General features: G+C 41.8%; 1 protein-coding gene across 2 annotated transcripts in view; it reads left to right on the plus strand.

Moving 5' to 3' along the window:
• Positions 1-15882, plus strand: part of LOC111325495 (protein unc-80 homolog) — a 49137-nt gene that overhangs the window by 5426 nt on the left and 27829 nt on the right. Inside the window, exons 3-13 of one of the 2 annotated variants that reach the window (XM_088728053.1) lie at positions 929-3131; positions 3769-4127; positions 5777-6151; positions 7155-7520; positions 8055-8409; positions 9361-10292; positions 10724-10862; positions 11344-11452; positions 12205-12277; positions 12456-12711; positions 14976-15053. In XM_088728053.1, the coding sequence (XP_088584179.1) occupies positions 929-3131; positions 3769-4127; positions 5777-6151; positions 7155-7520; positions 8055-8409; positions 9361-10292; positions 10724-10862; positions 11344-11452; positions 12205-12277; positions 12456-12711; positions 14976-15053 (5245 nt within the window). The remainder of the gene's footprint in view (positions 1-928; positions 3132-3768; positions 4128-5776; positions 6152-7154; positions 7521-8054; positions 8410-9360; positions 10293-10723; positions 10863-11343; positions 11453-12204; positions 12278-12455; positions 12712-14975; positions 15054-15882) is intronic. The other variant, XM_088728054.1, reaches the window with a different exon arrangement.

Genomic DNA, 15882 nt, shown 5'->3' on the forward strand with positions numbered 1-15882 from the left:
TTATTTCCTATTTTTTGGTCACTGTCATTCCTATTTTCCTATTTTCTAAGTGTCATTTGTCACTTGACACCCTGTAGTTGTTCACTGTAGTTGATACAGTGAGGAGAAATTCTGTCTTGGTCACTGCTGGGAGTGGATGGGTTAAAGAGCTGGGCACCCAGAGGTCTGATATCAGAATCTTCAGTCACCCAATGACTCATCTACAAGCACTGCTTTGAGAAACAGTGCACAGCTGACGTACAGTAGTTTCACTGTAACTGTGGATGGCTACTGGTAACTGTTGAGCATTTAGCACAAGATTTTTTTTTTTTTTTTCAGAAGTTTGTTGATGTTTTGCATTCTGTAAATGGGGTTTTCAAGCCTTGTTCCTGATAGATACTTTATAATTTCTCTTGGTCTGGCTCTCTAAAAAGCAACAGGGTTTACTTATAATTATGATGTGGTGACAGTAGACTCTTTGAATAATGAAAACTATCATGATAAAAAGTCAAAATAGATGTACTGTCCAAAAATCAAGATGCAACCACAGGTACAGTGTATGGTGTATTTTTTTCGATGATCAAAATTGAGAAAAAGAAGAGCAACATCTGAAATTAATGTTCCACATGATTAGATGAGGTTCACAAGTCTTGGTCCGAAAAAGGACATAAAAATTTTGCTTGGTTTGGCTATCTTAGTGCAACAGGGCTGAAACATGATGTGGTGAGAGTGAAGTCTTTAGATAATGAAAAATATCATGATAAAAAGTCAAGCTACATGTAATTTTCAAAAACCAAGGTGTATTTTGGCTGTAATTAAAATCGAGAAAAAGAAGAGCAACATTTGAAAAAAAGAAATTACTATCTTCATTTGCATAATTGATTAACTAAGAGCAACAGTCGTGTTTTTGTAATAGCCTTTGACCTCCTTACTTTTCTCTTTCTTGTAGTCGTTTGAGAGGATTATTTGTGAAAACCGAATTCAAGATCTGCAGCCCAGTTTAGCCAGTGCTGTGAAGAGCATAAACAGATGGCACCTGATACAGTCATCAGTGCCTTACATTCTTCAGTGCTGCTCCTTGCTTCTTTCGAATAGGGGACGCTTGGGAAACATTGATAGACTTGGCAATGCAGAACGTGAACTCTTGTTCACTCTTCACTGGATTTTGTTGGAGGGACCTCGTGTTTGCTGTGTTGTGGACACTGATAGCTTACTATACCCTTTGACCACCATTGAGCAGTTTGTGCACGAACTCACACCTCATGTGTACCACATGCGAGAAAGTGACCTGACATTCAGACTAGAAAATGGGGTGGCCATTTGGGGACCCCTCTGGAGACACGAGCAGCCGTCGATAACACCATTTACTTGTGAAGTCATATCAAAAGATACCGACCCTGAACATGGGGGAAAAGGAGGTCAATCCAGTTCTGCAGATCAGAGCACAGCAGCTGATTCAATTTCAGACTTTTCCGCAGCTACCTTTTTTGATGTTGCAGTTTTGAAGTGCTTGTTGTCGACGGGGTGGGATGAAAATGGTGTCATGTGGGCTTTGCGTTATCTCACTGCTTACCTTAAGAAAGAATTCAACCTTCCTGATCAAGCAACAAGCAGAGGGACTTCAGAAGAGATCAGAGATAAAATACCAGTTCAAGGGTCTGTAGTATTAACTGTACCACCAGATGTTAGCGGCGAAGGAAGCGTGGTTCACGGTAATGACTGTGTAAAACCAGATGGGGCAGAAGGGCAGAAGGTAAACAAAGAAGGTAAGGCACGAAGTGGAGGATCGAGCAGCCAAAGTGCAGCCAACACGCCTGCAACGTGCGTATGTCAAATTGGAGATGTGACCAATAACATTACTTCTCAGGATCAACGATCAACTGTCACTAATGGTGTACAACTGACAGTTCCTCAAAAAAGTGAAACAACCAATCCTAGCATTGAATTACAGTCTGAAAACCTGAGCACTTTAAAGATTCCAGAAGGTTTTGACGAAGAAAGATCACCAGCCCAAGGGCTAGAACGCACAGGCTCCATCAGACTGAGGATAAGGGTGCAATCATCACCAGGGGGGACAGCAGGGGGGAGAGTGTTGACAGCTGTACCTTCGCCAACTGGGAGCATGACCCAGCAAGAGGCGAAGACCCTAGTTAGTGACGATTCTCAAGATGTCTGCGAGACTAGAACATTTCAGAATACCAAAGTTTACATTAAGCCGTCAAACACCCTTCAATTACCTGTTGTTGGTGCCGGAAATACCAATAAGCAAGACAGTGGCGATCCATTAGATGCTGGATGTCATGCAAGGGATCTTGAAAATGGAAATATGAATGATGTCGCCACCATTGGCTCTTCAGTTAGTTCTACAAAAGAAACAATTTTGCAAACCAATGTTGTAGAACCATCGTACAGCACCTCTTCAAACTACGATGCTCAACCTGATCCTTCTCGGATGTGTACAAGAATCAAGGAATCAAATAATCATCATGTATCTTTTGAGAGCATGGTTTCTTATGAATGTGAAGTCCAGGAATTCCATGGTGGAATGGTCCAAACTGACGAGGTGACAAAACGCGAGCAGCTGAAGGATGGTGCAATTTTCAAGCGTCTCTCAGAGCATACAAACTCAAGTCACGCAAGCAGCAGTTCAGTTGAAAGCGAAATGCAGCCTTTGCTTAAACCTCCCACCATGGTGACAACAAACAGAAAAGCCTTAGCTCTGCTGGGTTTATGTGACAATCCACGAACACCTGTCAACCGCGACTCGTACACAAAAATCGACAGGTACTTTGTGTTTCCCGGTGCAGCTGACTACATCACCATTGACGGCCGACTGAGCTCTCTAATGATCTTGCAAGCTCTGTATAACATCACGCGTGAGAATCCTTCTGCACTAATCAGTGACTTGACGCTCACCATTCTGCAGCAGTTAGTTACGATTCATCAAAACAAGAAATCCAAGAAACGAGGCAGTTCTATTGAAGTCGATGATCGGACTGTTGCCGAGACGCAGGCTGTGGGATTCCGAAGCCCTCATACCGACAACATCCTTGGTAGACTGCGCGCTAGCTTTTACGGAAGGCCTCCGAGTTTCCTCAGTTTAGCCATGGGCTGTCTGGTGAGCGTCATCAAAGCCTTGGGATGTCCTTTGGGTAAAGTTGTGTTTTTTCTTCTTTTAACTTACTTATCGAACAGGGTGAAGTTATCTTTTATTCGCAAGCCAGTCTATGAAGCGGAAAATGGCCCAATCGTATTTTTCATTTGATGAGGAGACGATAATTATGTTCGACAGGAAGACGAGGATAAGTTTTTTTTTTTCCCCGAAGAAAACGTATAAAGGTGCTTTTTATTCAAGCTTGGAAGGCAGTTTGTCCTTTCTTTCCCAGCGAATTAGCACATTTGTCAGCAATTTTGCAGCACTCGAATTTGTAAAACCTAAGATTAAAAAGTACTGACAGCGACGCAATGAGCTTTTGAGGTCACCATTTTTTTCATTTTCACAAGCATATCCCTTTTTCGTTCGATTTCTGATACTTTACCAACCCGTGCGTAAATAACATACGAACAGACTTTTCATTACGTACTCTGTATGTATAACTGATAGACATGTACAAGTCAGAACTTTGCTATCTCAACTTGGTCAATTCAAACGTTTCTCGAATTTGAACCCAAAGTCATTTGGTTCCCTTAAAGTACATTTTATAATCCTTCTGGAGGTCAATCTTTCTTGAAATAGCTGTCGTTACCTCACATCTACAAACTAACCGTGATCCGTCATTACTGTTGTAGGATGTGGAGATGGCTGCCGAGGTAACTCTGGTGATCGACTTCGGAACACAGCAAACAATCTCCTGACTCAACTCCTTCGAAGCGAAGAAGCTGCATTCAAATTGTGGCTCCACCAATTTGCGAGATTAGAACCTCCTGAAGACTTAGTAGACTTTCTTCATGCCCTTTTGGGTTTCTGCGAGGAAGACCAGGAACAATCTGATGATGAGATGATGCCTGCCCCCAAGTCAGACAAACCGACGAGAAAGAAGAGTCTTTTTTCCATGCCAGAAGGTGTCAATGGCGTCATTATTGGTAGCATTTTTAAGATCCTACTTAGTAGAGTAGCAGAGATGAATTTTCTTGAGCTAAAAAATTTGGTGAGTTATGAAACTAAGTACTGCAATATTTATAGCGAGAGAATTGATTTATCCATTCTGAAACTCTGGCCGACTGAATGAATCCCATGAGATTCCACACATCTCTCACACCAGGTGAAACTGCTATTTTAATTAAAGGGGGTTAGCGAATCACTCTGACAAAGGGTTAACATTCGGCACTCTTAACGGTGGCCAGTTAACTTTATCAATTCAGATACAATAAATATATGAAGATCATATATTTTGAACTGCGGTGTTAGATACGTATGATGCACGATCCTCGCAGTAGATAGCGCTATTTAAGCAATAGCGAAAATCAGACCTGAAAAAAATTAGGCCTGTATGGGACTCGAACCACTGACTTCTGCGATACTAGTGCAGCGTTCTACCAATTGAGCTAACAAGCCAACTGGGCGCAGGCCGTTAAGTTGATTCGTAATAAACCCGTGAAAGTGATAAATGAGATACAATAAATATACGAAGATCATATATTTTGAACTGCGGTGTTAGATACGTATGATGCACGATCCTCGCAGTAGATAGCGCTATTTAAGCAATAGCGCTATCTACTGCGAGGATCGTGCATCATACGTATCTAACACCGCAGTTCAAAATATATGATCTTCATATATTTATTGTATCTCATTTATCACTTTCACGGGTTTATTACGAATCAACTTAACGGCCTGTTCCCAGTTGGCTTGTTAGCTCAATTGGTAGAGCGCTGCACTAGTATCGCAGAGGTCAGTGGTTCGAGTCCCGTACAGGCCTGACTTTTTTCAAGTCTGATTTTCGCTATTGCTCAAATAGCGCTATCTACTGCAAGGATCGTGCATCATACGTATTTATCAATTCAGTTGATAAAACCTAATTATCTAGCTATTCTAAATAGTTTGATGAAATAGTTGCTACAGAAGTACCAGTAGCAGTAACAGTAGCATTTGCAGCAGTAATAACAGTAGAAGTATCACTAGTTGTAATAGCAGCAGCAGCAGTAGTAGCAGCAGTAGTAGCAGCAGCATTGGTGGTAGTAGCAGCAGCAGCAGTAGTAGTAGCAGTAGCAGCAGCAGCAGCAGCAGTAGCAGCAGCAGCAGTAGTAGCAGCAGCATTGGTGGTAGCAGCAGCAGCAGTAGTAGTAGTAGTAGCAGCAGCAGCAGTAGAAGCAGTAGCATTGGTGGTAGCAGCAGCAGCAGTAGTAGTAGTAGCAGCAGCAGCAGCAGTAGTAGCAGCAGCATTGGTGGTAGTAGCAGCAGCAGTAGTAGCAGTATTAGCAGCAGTAGTAGTAGCAGCAGCATTGGTGGTAGCAGCAGCAGCAGTAGTAGTAGTAGTAGCAGTAGCAGTAGCAGTAGCAGCGCAGCAGCAGCAGTAGCAGTAGCAGTGGCAGTTGCAGTATCGGTAGTAGTAGTAGTAGCAGTAGCATCAGTGAAGTACTCGGCCCCCATAGTCACACTTTTCATATACAATACAAGTTGTGACAGCAGCAGCGGTAGTGGTAGTAGCAGTGTCGGTAGAAGTGGTAGTAGCAGTGGCAATATCTGTAGTAGTGGCAGTAGCAGAGGCAGTATCTTTAGCAGTAGCAGTAGTGAAGTACTTAACTCCCAAACTCACACTTTTCATGTACTGTAATATGCATCCTTATTTTCTTTTAGACTTTTTATGGCGAACTCCGGCAGCTTCTGAGGTTTGTAAAAGAGTCTTATGGAAGCATATTCTGGAAAGTTGCCTTGAGTGGACTGAGGGACTCGGCTTATAAAGAGTCGAAAGACCAACCAGATGCAGGCAAGACTCCTGGGCTAGAATCACACACTAAAAGTGTGTCGACTGTCCGGAAAACATCAGTTGTTAGGATGAAAGTTGAAAGAACTCCCACGTACAAAACCAAGCGCACATTTTTAAAGAAGCTCGCTCGGATCACAACAGAGAGTTCTGATAGCAGTGGCAGCCTAACACGAAGTCTAAAGTTTTCTTCTGGTATGGAAACAAGTCCTATAGAGACAGCGTTGTCACCAAGAAGTAAAAGAAAGGTGGGTTCGTGTGTATAATTGGAGAAAAAGAACGGTGCTAGGACCACCCATAGTTAAATTCTCAACTTTGAAAAGAAAATAAGAATGCTTACGGAAAGATTTCCTTACGACCACTTACTGAACTGATGGAAATAAGTTCCCAACAAAACTGTCACTCATTTTCATCCGCAAGTATGTCTTTCCTGCAGCAAACACGAAAACTCGCTAATCTACAAAACAAATCTGGAAAAAAAAAACAGCGTTGCATGCTATGTCGTGGATTTTGAAGGGAAACTACGTATCATTAACACAGCTAGAGTAACAAAGGATGTTGTACTTTTTTTTTTCTTTTTCCCTATCTCGTGACAAGAGACTAGTACTGTATCCTTTTTCTACTATCTTTTTGAGCCCTGGATTTGCCATATTGCTTATTTTACATGTCTTTTACACACATGACGTTTTCGACATTGCTGATCCAAGCAGGGTGTAGAACGCATGTCGCAAAACGCATTACACATATGAACCTAAAAACAGCCAAGCTGACATAAGAGTTATCTGTAGCAGAGAAGAATAGAGTTGAAGCGCGGAGTCCTGGGTTTTGATGTTCGAATACTCTCAGGGACTTAGAAATTTTTTTTTTCTCTCGGTCGGTTCACGATGAAAACGCATTGTAGTCGAAATCCACAAATAACAGGAAACCAAAACGAAATACAAATAAGACAGGCCAAATGACGGACAAAATAACGAAACTTACAAGATTACGTGGCGACTACGACGACTAAAACATAATGACAACGGCGACAAGAAAACTACGGGAGAAGAAGCCATACCAAACAAAAGAAACAATGCATAAAAAATGAACACGAAAATATGAAATGTGACGTGACCAAAAATGACTGGCGAACCTAATAAAATAACAAATATACACGGAACAACTGAGAACGGAAAAAAATGTACAAAAGGCGTGAATTTATAAACGAAGGTGAGGCGCCGTAACTACACGCATCTTACTTTCAATATGTAGATATTCACCTGGACCCGGAAGCAAAAAGCAGTTGGCACCCAATATGACAGTGATGAAGACTTGCTGGACGCACCAGACCCTCAATCAGAACAGCAATCAAGCTCAAAACGCAAGCTCCTCAAGTCAAAGACTCCCAGTAGAAAGAAAATAGAGGATATCTTTCCAATAGCAAAGAAAGGAGACCCGACGCCACCCTTGTTGAGTGAATCTACTCTGCCCATTGATATAGTTTTACATGAGTTTGAAACCAAACCTGTGGATGTGGAAGCACTCAGGTCTGGGATGGTCAGATTTAGGTTTCTTCTTCATGGCGGGCAGCCGGGTTCCATACCAGATCCAAAGATTTTGGCTTCCATGCTGGACTTGGTAAGTTCAGGATTAGTGATGTACTTAGAGGGTACAGCATAAGGAACGACTATTGAACTCATTAAAGGACTCGTCATCACTTCTTCCCTCGAGGTGGGGGGATGGGGGTCGGGTTTAAAGAGTTTGGTTATGTCACGAAAAAAGTTACCTGATCTTCCCTTTAAGGTTCTGTATTATTCTAGTGATTGCCCCCTCGTTGGCAGTTACTTGGTAGTCATTTTTCTGTAAGTCCCCCCCCCCCCCGTTTATATTGTATTCGCGACGACTGATCCTTTCTCTGTTCTCCCTATGAAACCCCTTCCCCCCGTCCCAAAGGAAATTAATTATTGGTTCCTGACTTTCCAAAATCCGAGCCTGTCATCGTAAAAATAGCCCTCCAGGTTTGATCTCTGTCGTAAAAGCAGCTGTAAAGTGAATTTGAGACATGATCAAAAGTTTTGTTTTCAAACAAAATATTGGCATGGTAAGATCATCAGTGGAAGCCATTCATAAAACTATTGCAATTTGTAAGAGTTATTAACGACTACTCTTTAGGAAGCACCAGCGGTGGCCAGAGCGTGTCTTCTGCTGGAGTGTTGCATCCTCGTTCACAAATGCAACCAAGGTGAATGGCCTCAGTGGTTACGAGGCAGTCTTCCATCTCTCGCTCATCGTCGAGGTGGAGTCTCGTCATCTTCTCCCACGCCATTCATGTTCGCCCAGCGTCGCAACCTCGTTGCCATGAACGAAGCTGGTGTCCTGTTCCGTGAATGGGGTGTGGCACTGGGCAAGAAACTGGAACAGGTGTTGGCAAAGAAGAGGAGAAATTTGCTGCCGTCCATTGACGAGGAGGGTGGAAAGGTTGTCCTTACAGACATAGATGATATGGAGGAAGACTTCCTCGACGAAGGTTTGTAACATTAACTGAAAATTACACTCATGCAGGGTTCGTACAGGTCATGGAAAACCTGGAAAGTCATGGAATTTCAAAATTTCATTTTCCAGGCCTGGAAAGTCATGAAATTTAGGTGTGGGTCATGGAAAGTCATGGAAAATTAATACGCTCTCTACGAGTGAAAGGCAATAAGACCCTAAGTTGAAAAGTTAACTGACGAGTCCAAAAATCAGATTTAATTTCATTAGAAATAAACAGAAGCACGCATTGTGAGGAATGTTTGCAAACAGGTCTTGGAAAAGTCATGGAAAGTCATGGAATTTTAACAGGTCAAAAGTGTACGAACCCTGTCATGTTTCTTTGAACAGACACTTCGGATAATTACAACTTTTCTATTTCCTAGAGGGCCCAGTCGAGCTCTGTGTTCACGTACTTTTTTTATAATTTAAAGGTTATGTATGGCATTATCGAAAATTCCATATAAGTACGTCTCTATGTACACTTACCATTCAAAATACGTATTTTTGTTGGATGTTGTTGTGTGTTGTCGTCCTTCAAGCTGAATATGTTAAATCTCACGATTTGAAGATTTTGGTGAGTGATGTTTTCTTGAGCGACAGGTAGTTTATTTCACTACATCACGATAATGTATAACATTCCGATCTTCCCATCCATTTTCTCGAAATGACAAAAAAGCAAACAGTCGTGTTTCAAACGTAAGTTGTGTTAGCCTCCTGTGCTTATTCAAGATTTGTACTAATTTTAAAACTCTTTTTAGTCGCCGTGATATCTTCCATAAATAGCTCATACTGAATTACATTTGGAGACTTTTATTTGTCAATTTGAAAACATGGCAAGAACATTTTTAAAACTGTCCTCCATGTTAGATAATGAAATTTTGCTGAGCTGGGCTAACGTGTATTGGCTTATAGTTTCCACTTACATCTACGTGTTGTTTCTATTCAGCCACTTTGAGTGATTCAGTGAAAGTGTGTCCATATCCCCTGTTGATGATCGCCTGCCAGCTTCTGCTGGAAATCACAGCCTTCTTACGGGAAAGCCATGGTCTGTACTCGGTCAGCAAGCCTGCATCTAGACCCTTGCATCGTTTTAATGTTCAAAGGAGACGCCCGAGTGTTACAAGCCACAGACGGTCGATGGCATTTTCTCCCGAACTGCATCAACGTCGTTTGAGTACTGTCATTGGTGGAGGAGGAGAACGGATTCGGCGAGCCAGTGCTTGGAGTCAATCTTCTTTACAAACTGATTTTCCTTCCAGTCCAAGTCGAACCTTGCAAGAGCCACCCATGATTACCGTCTCAGGGACTGATGCGAACGCTAACAACCCAGACGCTGATCAAGAAGGAAAGAGTGACCGAACGCGGAATCGCCACAGTTTGTACTACCCCAGGGTCAATAATCAGAACTCACCTAAGACAGCGAAGCGGACAACTAAGCGTGGTGCGCTCGGAGGGGAGGGTGAGTCGGTGAGGTTCAGATCAAAATCCACCAAGTGTGATGCTAAGCATCTTAGTGTGGACGTGACGATGTTTGATGAAGATGACGAGTCAGACGATGAAGATCCAACTCTGAATTTACCTTGGTTGAATGCCGTGATCCAGCTGAACAGCTCGACTGCATTCCTGTGTGACCACCTAGGAGTTTGTCCTGTTAACTGCCACCAGCGACAAAGCCGAAGCTGCACACGGATGGTGAAATCCCTTAAGGCAGTTTATGGCACTTTGAACAAGAACGACAAAGCTTCTGATAAGCAGTCAGGCAGAGTGCATGGCATTCATGGCAGTCCGCTGATCAGTGCACCCCAAGTGGGTTCTGTGGAACAAGCAACTAAGAAAGACAAGGAGGACACAGAAATGATACAATACATATCATCAAGCGTAAGTGAACAGAGTACAATCCTAGAGAGCATTTTGAGAGCTAGAGTTCCTGGAAAAGGACTAAGAAACTCATACCAAGTTTCATGTAACTTTTCATTAACAAATTAAAGCTGTTTTGAAAAAGGTTGTCGGAAGAAAGCCTAAAAGTACACGCAATCACACCTAACTCAAAACAGCTGTATACCTTTAGTACTTTTACCTCGCTCACACCAAGGTTAAGATACGTTCCCAGATGATTTTGTAAACACAATTAAACCTTTTTTCTTTATGGAGGTCACTAAACTATTCCTCTTCGAATTTTAATAGTGTACTAAGGAAATTCTAGCCGTTCAGTGATTCTTGGAACCCTATTTTGAGTTTAGTTTTTCACTTTTTGGCAGATTTTCCTTCAGTTAAACCTTGCTGATTAATATTGTGTTGTTTTATTTCAGCTTGCAAGTTTGACTCACTGTCCATTCTCAGTGATTGCTAAGGCTGGTACAGTCATTGACAAAGGCCATCTGATGGATACCTTGCCTGTAGTCTGGGAACTGCTGCTTGATGAAGATCAACAGCTGGTATCCTCTGTTGGTAAGGTGTTAAATACAGATCAAATGATGCTCTTCTTTGTCTCTTTTCATTTGAGCGTCGAAAGCAATCCAGGATTGGTTTTTCGTTACTTCGGTCCGTGATTAAATGGTCGATGAAAACTGATTTCATTTTTCTAAATCCAATCAGGCGCAAAACTAAACGTTTTCCTGCGCTTTAGGGACTTTGCTTGTTATAACCTTTTGTTCCCACCCCCTTTTGACAGTTAGAGCGACTAGTGATCTTCTAGTACAACTATGTGTCAAATGAAAATGTAATCAAGATCATACGATCGCAGGTTTTCAGCTTTATATGGTGAAAAAATAATAGCAGTATCGATGATGCACCAATGAATTCCAAATGACAAACTCGATGTATTTAGGATATACTCTTATTTTCCAACAAACACAGATTGTGACTTAAAAGTCTAAGGTAACTCCTAACATTTTTAAAATTATCCTTTATTGTGTATCATTTTACATAGCTTCCGTCTTTCTTTTGACCGGCATTCGTTTGCGAGACACGGTGGAGCAGATGCTACATAAAGAACTGACATGTACTGATGCCAATGAAAGAGTCAAGTCTCTTCAAAGGTGGGTGAGAACTGCTTCACTTATGGCCAGATGATCAAAACACGGCAAGGAAAGGCTAGCTTTCTAGCTGAAAGGCTCATCCGCTGGAGGTCATTTTGGGCTCTAAGCTTTATTATTTTCAAAGGCGCCTATTCACGACCTACCTGCAGTAATAACCTACATTGTCGCCAGAAAAGTTATAAACAAACCAAACGCAATAAAGAACATTTTGTGCAGCATTGTTTTCTGCTTTAATTAAATGTTTAATCTCACTTTTCCAATTGACATTGCGTAATAAAACCGTCGAAGAGTGCCGCGATGGTGTCAAACATCTCTCGAGAGTGCTAGATTTGATTGTGTAACCACCCCTTTAATTTGTCTGCTCTGTAACAGCTTATCAAACTTCCTTATTGCAATAAAAATTGTCAATTACGTGTGAAAAAACACTTCTTGGCTGGTTTGACGCAGCGTTTAGTCTCGGTCAAGAGGCTTATCAGATACTTTGGAAATTTCATGCAAACTCGTCGAGCATAGCACCCAAAGCTTGTTCGTGAATTCAAGATTTTAGAGGTCTGGCCCTTTGTGGTAGAAGGATTCCCTGAATTTCTATATCAAAAATTGTCAAATACGTGTGAAAAAATACTTATTACAAATGTTAAATAAGTGGAAAATGGCTCTCTGAGTTGAGAGTTGGCGCTGTATTTTGGCGCAGGGTGTATTTTGACTTTGATTTGATTATTTTGATTATTTGTTTATTTCTCCTTCATTGGTAGATATGAGGTTTTGTGGCAATCCAGGTATCATGCTTGGCCTCGACTTGAGGAAGGAGCAAGAGTGATTCTAAAGGTATGAACGAATTCCTTTTTTTCTTTAGAGGAGACGAACACTACAAGGGAGTTCGTTAGTATTTGTTGCGAAGTCACTGTGTAGAGTTTTTGAGTAGTTAACGTGTTGGGGAGGAGGGGGGGGGGGCAACTCTTAAAAAGGAGTGTATTAATCTCATCTTGATTCTTTTTAATTGAAGGTTCCGCCACCCAAAGTTGATTTCACTCTTCCCTCCCCCGCCGTTGGTATGCCTGCGAGTCAACCCCCTGATTGCCCGTGGGATGCAAGCCTCATCCTGGAAGAGCAGCAGGATAAAAAGAAAAAAGACAAGAAAAAGATCCGCGACAATGGCAGTGCTTTGAAGAAGCAACAAGAGCGATCTGAATTCTTATTGCGAGCTGTTCCAGTGTCGATGGAGACGACCGTTGGTGTAAATGTTTCCGAGGATGAAAAAGGTGAGCTATCTCAGTGTTGGGCGGCTTATTTCAGCTCAGTATATTTCTTTGTGTCGGTGAGAATGAGTTTAGAGCCACTGCCGAGATACCAGTTGATCTGTTTCCTCCTAGGGTTACTCCTCAGCTTTTTGAGGGAAGATTAGGCAAAAAAATCTTATTTTCATAGGTGGGAAGTTTCTTGAACTTGGAAATGCCCCATTAATAGGGAGCTTTAGCAACGACGACGGCGACGGCAACGAAAACTCCATCGTGTTCAAATCTAACTTTTCGTTTTTGTAACTGTTTCGAGATTATTCCGATTTGTTTCACTTGGAAAATGCTGGCGAACTATTCAGGGACTATATCACTACGAACGGCATTAAAGGAAGGAGAAAGAAAGAAAAATTAACCGACATGCGCTCACGTTCTCGAGAAAACCTAAAATTTGGTTATTTCACGTTGTTTTGCCGAGAACGGCAAAGAAATGTACCAAAATGTTAAACGCACGTGCAGGGCGATTGTTTTTGCTCATTAAGCCTATTGTTTTCTGCCGTTCTCGTTACCGTTGCCGCTTTCGTTGCTAAAGCTCCCTAATGAGCTACTGGGTGGGAACTGGAAGGAATTTTCTCAGTTTGTTTCTTCATCTTGGAACCTTTGCATAGAGAATTGGTACGTACTGGTTGAAAATTGCTGTAAGATTTGATCTTTCAATGTTATGCAAGTTTCGAGGGAGTCTCATGTTGGTGGTCACGGTTGTAGATGTCTTCTGTTGCATTTATGGTAAAATTAAGTTTGAAAATGAATTGTTAGTGGTGTTATCTTTGCGCAGATAACACAATATAAAACAGATTCCCTGTCCTTCCTTTTGTGACATACCAAGCAGCGCATCACTCCAGACGTGCGTTTCACTTACAACATCCAACACGCCCTTGTTACCCAAAAGTTGAGATTGCTTTTAATTGTGGTCTGAGGTAGACAGAATCGTCAGACTGTTAGATAGTATTAATTTGAAGGAAGCATGGGCTTCTCTTCCTTCGAGAAAAGTCATCTTTCTATAGAAACATGCACTTGTTAATTATCAGGGCATTACTCGTCGCACTTAAATATATGGCAATCACTATAGTTGTAAACACACTTGTTTAGCTGTTAGACAGGCTCGTTTTCTCATAGGAGAATTGGAAAGTGAGTAATAAATAGCTTTTTCCTTCCTCTTTTTTGATCTGATCAAAGGCTCTCGTTTGAAAATTATTTTTGATATGTCCTAACATCAGAACCGAATAAGGCTCTAGATTCGCCTTAAATGTACACCAACACCAGTAGAACGGAATGAGTCTTAAAATGTTGTTCTTAGATATGTGCATCATCACTTCTCGCAGTTAAAATACGCACACACGTTGAAAACCTAAAAAGGGAGAAAAACTAACTGACACCTTATACATCGTGATTAATCTCTAAAACGATGCACTTTAATCCTTAAGCTGTTCAATGAATTTTATCGACTAGAGGATAGTAGATACAAAGTAGAATCTGTTCATTTTATTGTTTTCGGACAATAAGTTGGGTAACAGTAATGGCACTCTGACTACTTTGAGCACGGCACAATCACTGGCACGTAGAATTACAATCTGTTCTGCACATTAAACTTAACCATGCAGTAAACGGCAACACGCGCATTACAGCAAATGTGTAAACGTAGCAAACTGTAAAGCTGCGACATGCATTGCCGCCAAGAGCATAAATATTAGCTGCCGCGTGTACTATTGGGCTGGCGTCAGCTCGGGCCGAACGTTATTCCCATGGCACGATCAGGAGCACCAATAGTGGCGCAAACAGTAGCAACTCAGAGGGTACCAGCACTGGCTTATGTTAAGTATAATAGCTGCATTTCAAGCTCCTGTACAAGCACTAGCTTTGGCAATTAAGGTTGCACCAGCACTAGCTTCTTATAATCATTATGGCACCAGGAACCTCAATTTTAGCACAATCATAGCAATTGTAGTGGCACTGGCACTGACACTGGCGTAATTCCCTTAAATTGGTACCATCGCGAGCACCAACACTGGCCCCAACATTGGTAATGATGACGGTACCTGCACTGAGTTACGATCCCCATGGCAGCAATATCACGAGCTCCAATGTAGGCTCAATCATTGGCAGTCGTACTAGCACCAGCACTTGCCTAAGCACAGTAAAATCACTGGCACAGCACAGTCCCAATCATGGAATAAAATTTACACAACCGCCATGTACTTCTTTGTTTTTCTTCCTACTGTGGATTTCAATAGAGAGAGATTCTCGCATGGACTTTTGGCATTACCATTTAGATGGGACAGAAAACTCACAAGATATGACGGGAGAAGAAGGTTTGAGTTTATAGAACATTTATATCATCACTCTTCGATACTCTCTTCTGTTTTGTTTTGTTTTTTGTTGTTGTTGTTGTTGTTGTTTTTTTTTTAACAGAAGTAAAATGCAAGCTTGTCATAGAAAAATGCCCTAAACATCAGTGTAGGTGTTGAAGTTCAGATATTTTCGAACGGATGAACAACAACAATGGTGTTTTCATAGAATAGACAAAATCCGGATGGCGTATCAGAGGTTACTTCCCAAAGATTTTCTATTTTGTCTCAGCGTTTGTCTTCCTGTCTTTGCTCACCTGGTTGGAAAGTGGCACAGCAAACAGAGAAAAAATTGGCTGCGAGAGTGCCTGAACCAGGAGCTGTGTTTTAACCTCTAAAAATATGGGGACTTCAATCTGACAGTCACAGGCAAAGACCGTCATGATGCCGGTACTCCTGGTTGACAAGCGCGCCTTGGTTTGGTGTTTACAAGCGGATTCCCCATTTCAAAAACGAGTGGGGGAGTGGGTCGAGTTCGCCGCGCAAGTTTGTCTGGGATCGTTACTCGGGACACAAATCTTTGTTCGCTACAGATTTGTGTCCTGAGTAACGATCCCAGACTAACTTGCTCGGTGAATTCAAGCGGATTTCAGCGACAATGCTGAGTGGACACGCAGTTTATCTTCTCCTTTGGACAAACTCATAGCGGAACATGAACCGTCCCAGATAAAGGAATCGAAACCAAAGCAACAACAAAACAGAAGAGCACGCGTGCTTAGTATTTAGGAAAACAGAAAGTAGAATTTTAACCGATATCCTTTTGTTGCGGGGTGAAACGTTAATATAGTTTTTT

The sequence above is a fragment of the Stylophora pistillata genome, chromosome 7, assembly GCF_964205215.1.
Source record: "Stylophora pistillata chromosome 7, jaStyPist1.2, whole genome shotgun sequence".
Taxonomy (NCBI): Eukaryota; Metazoa; Cnidaria; class Anthozoa; order Scleractinia; family Pocilloporidae; genus Stylophora; species Stylophora pistillata.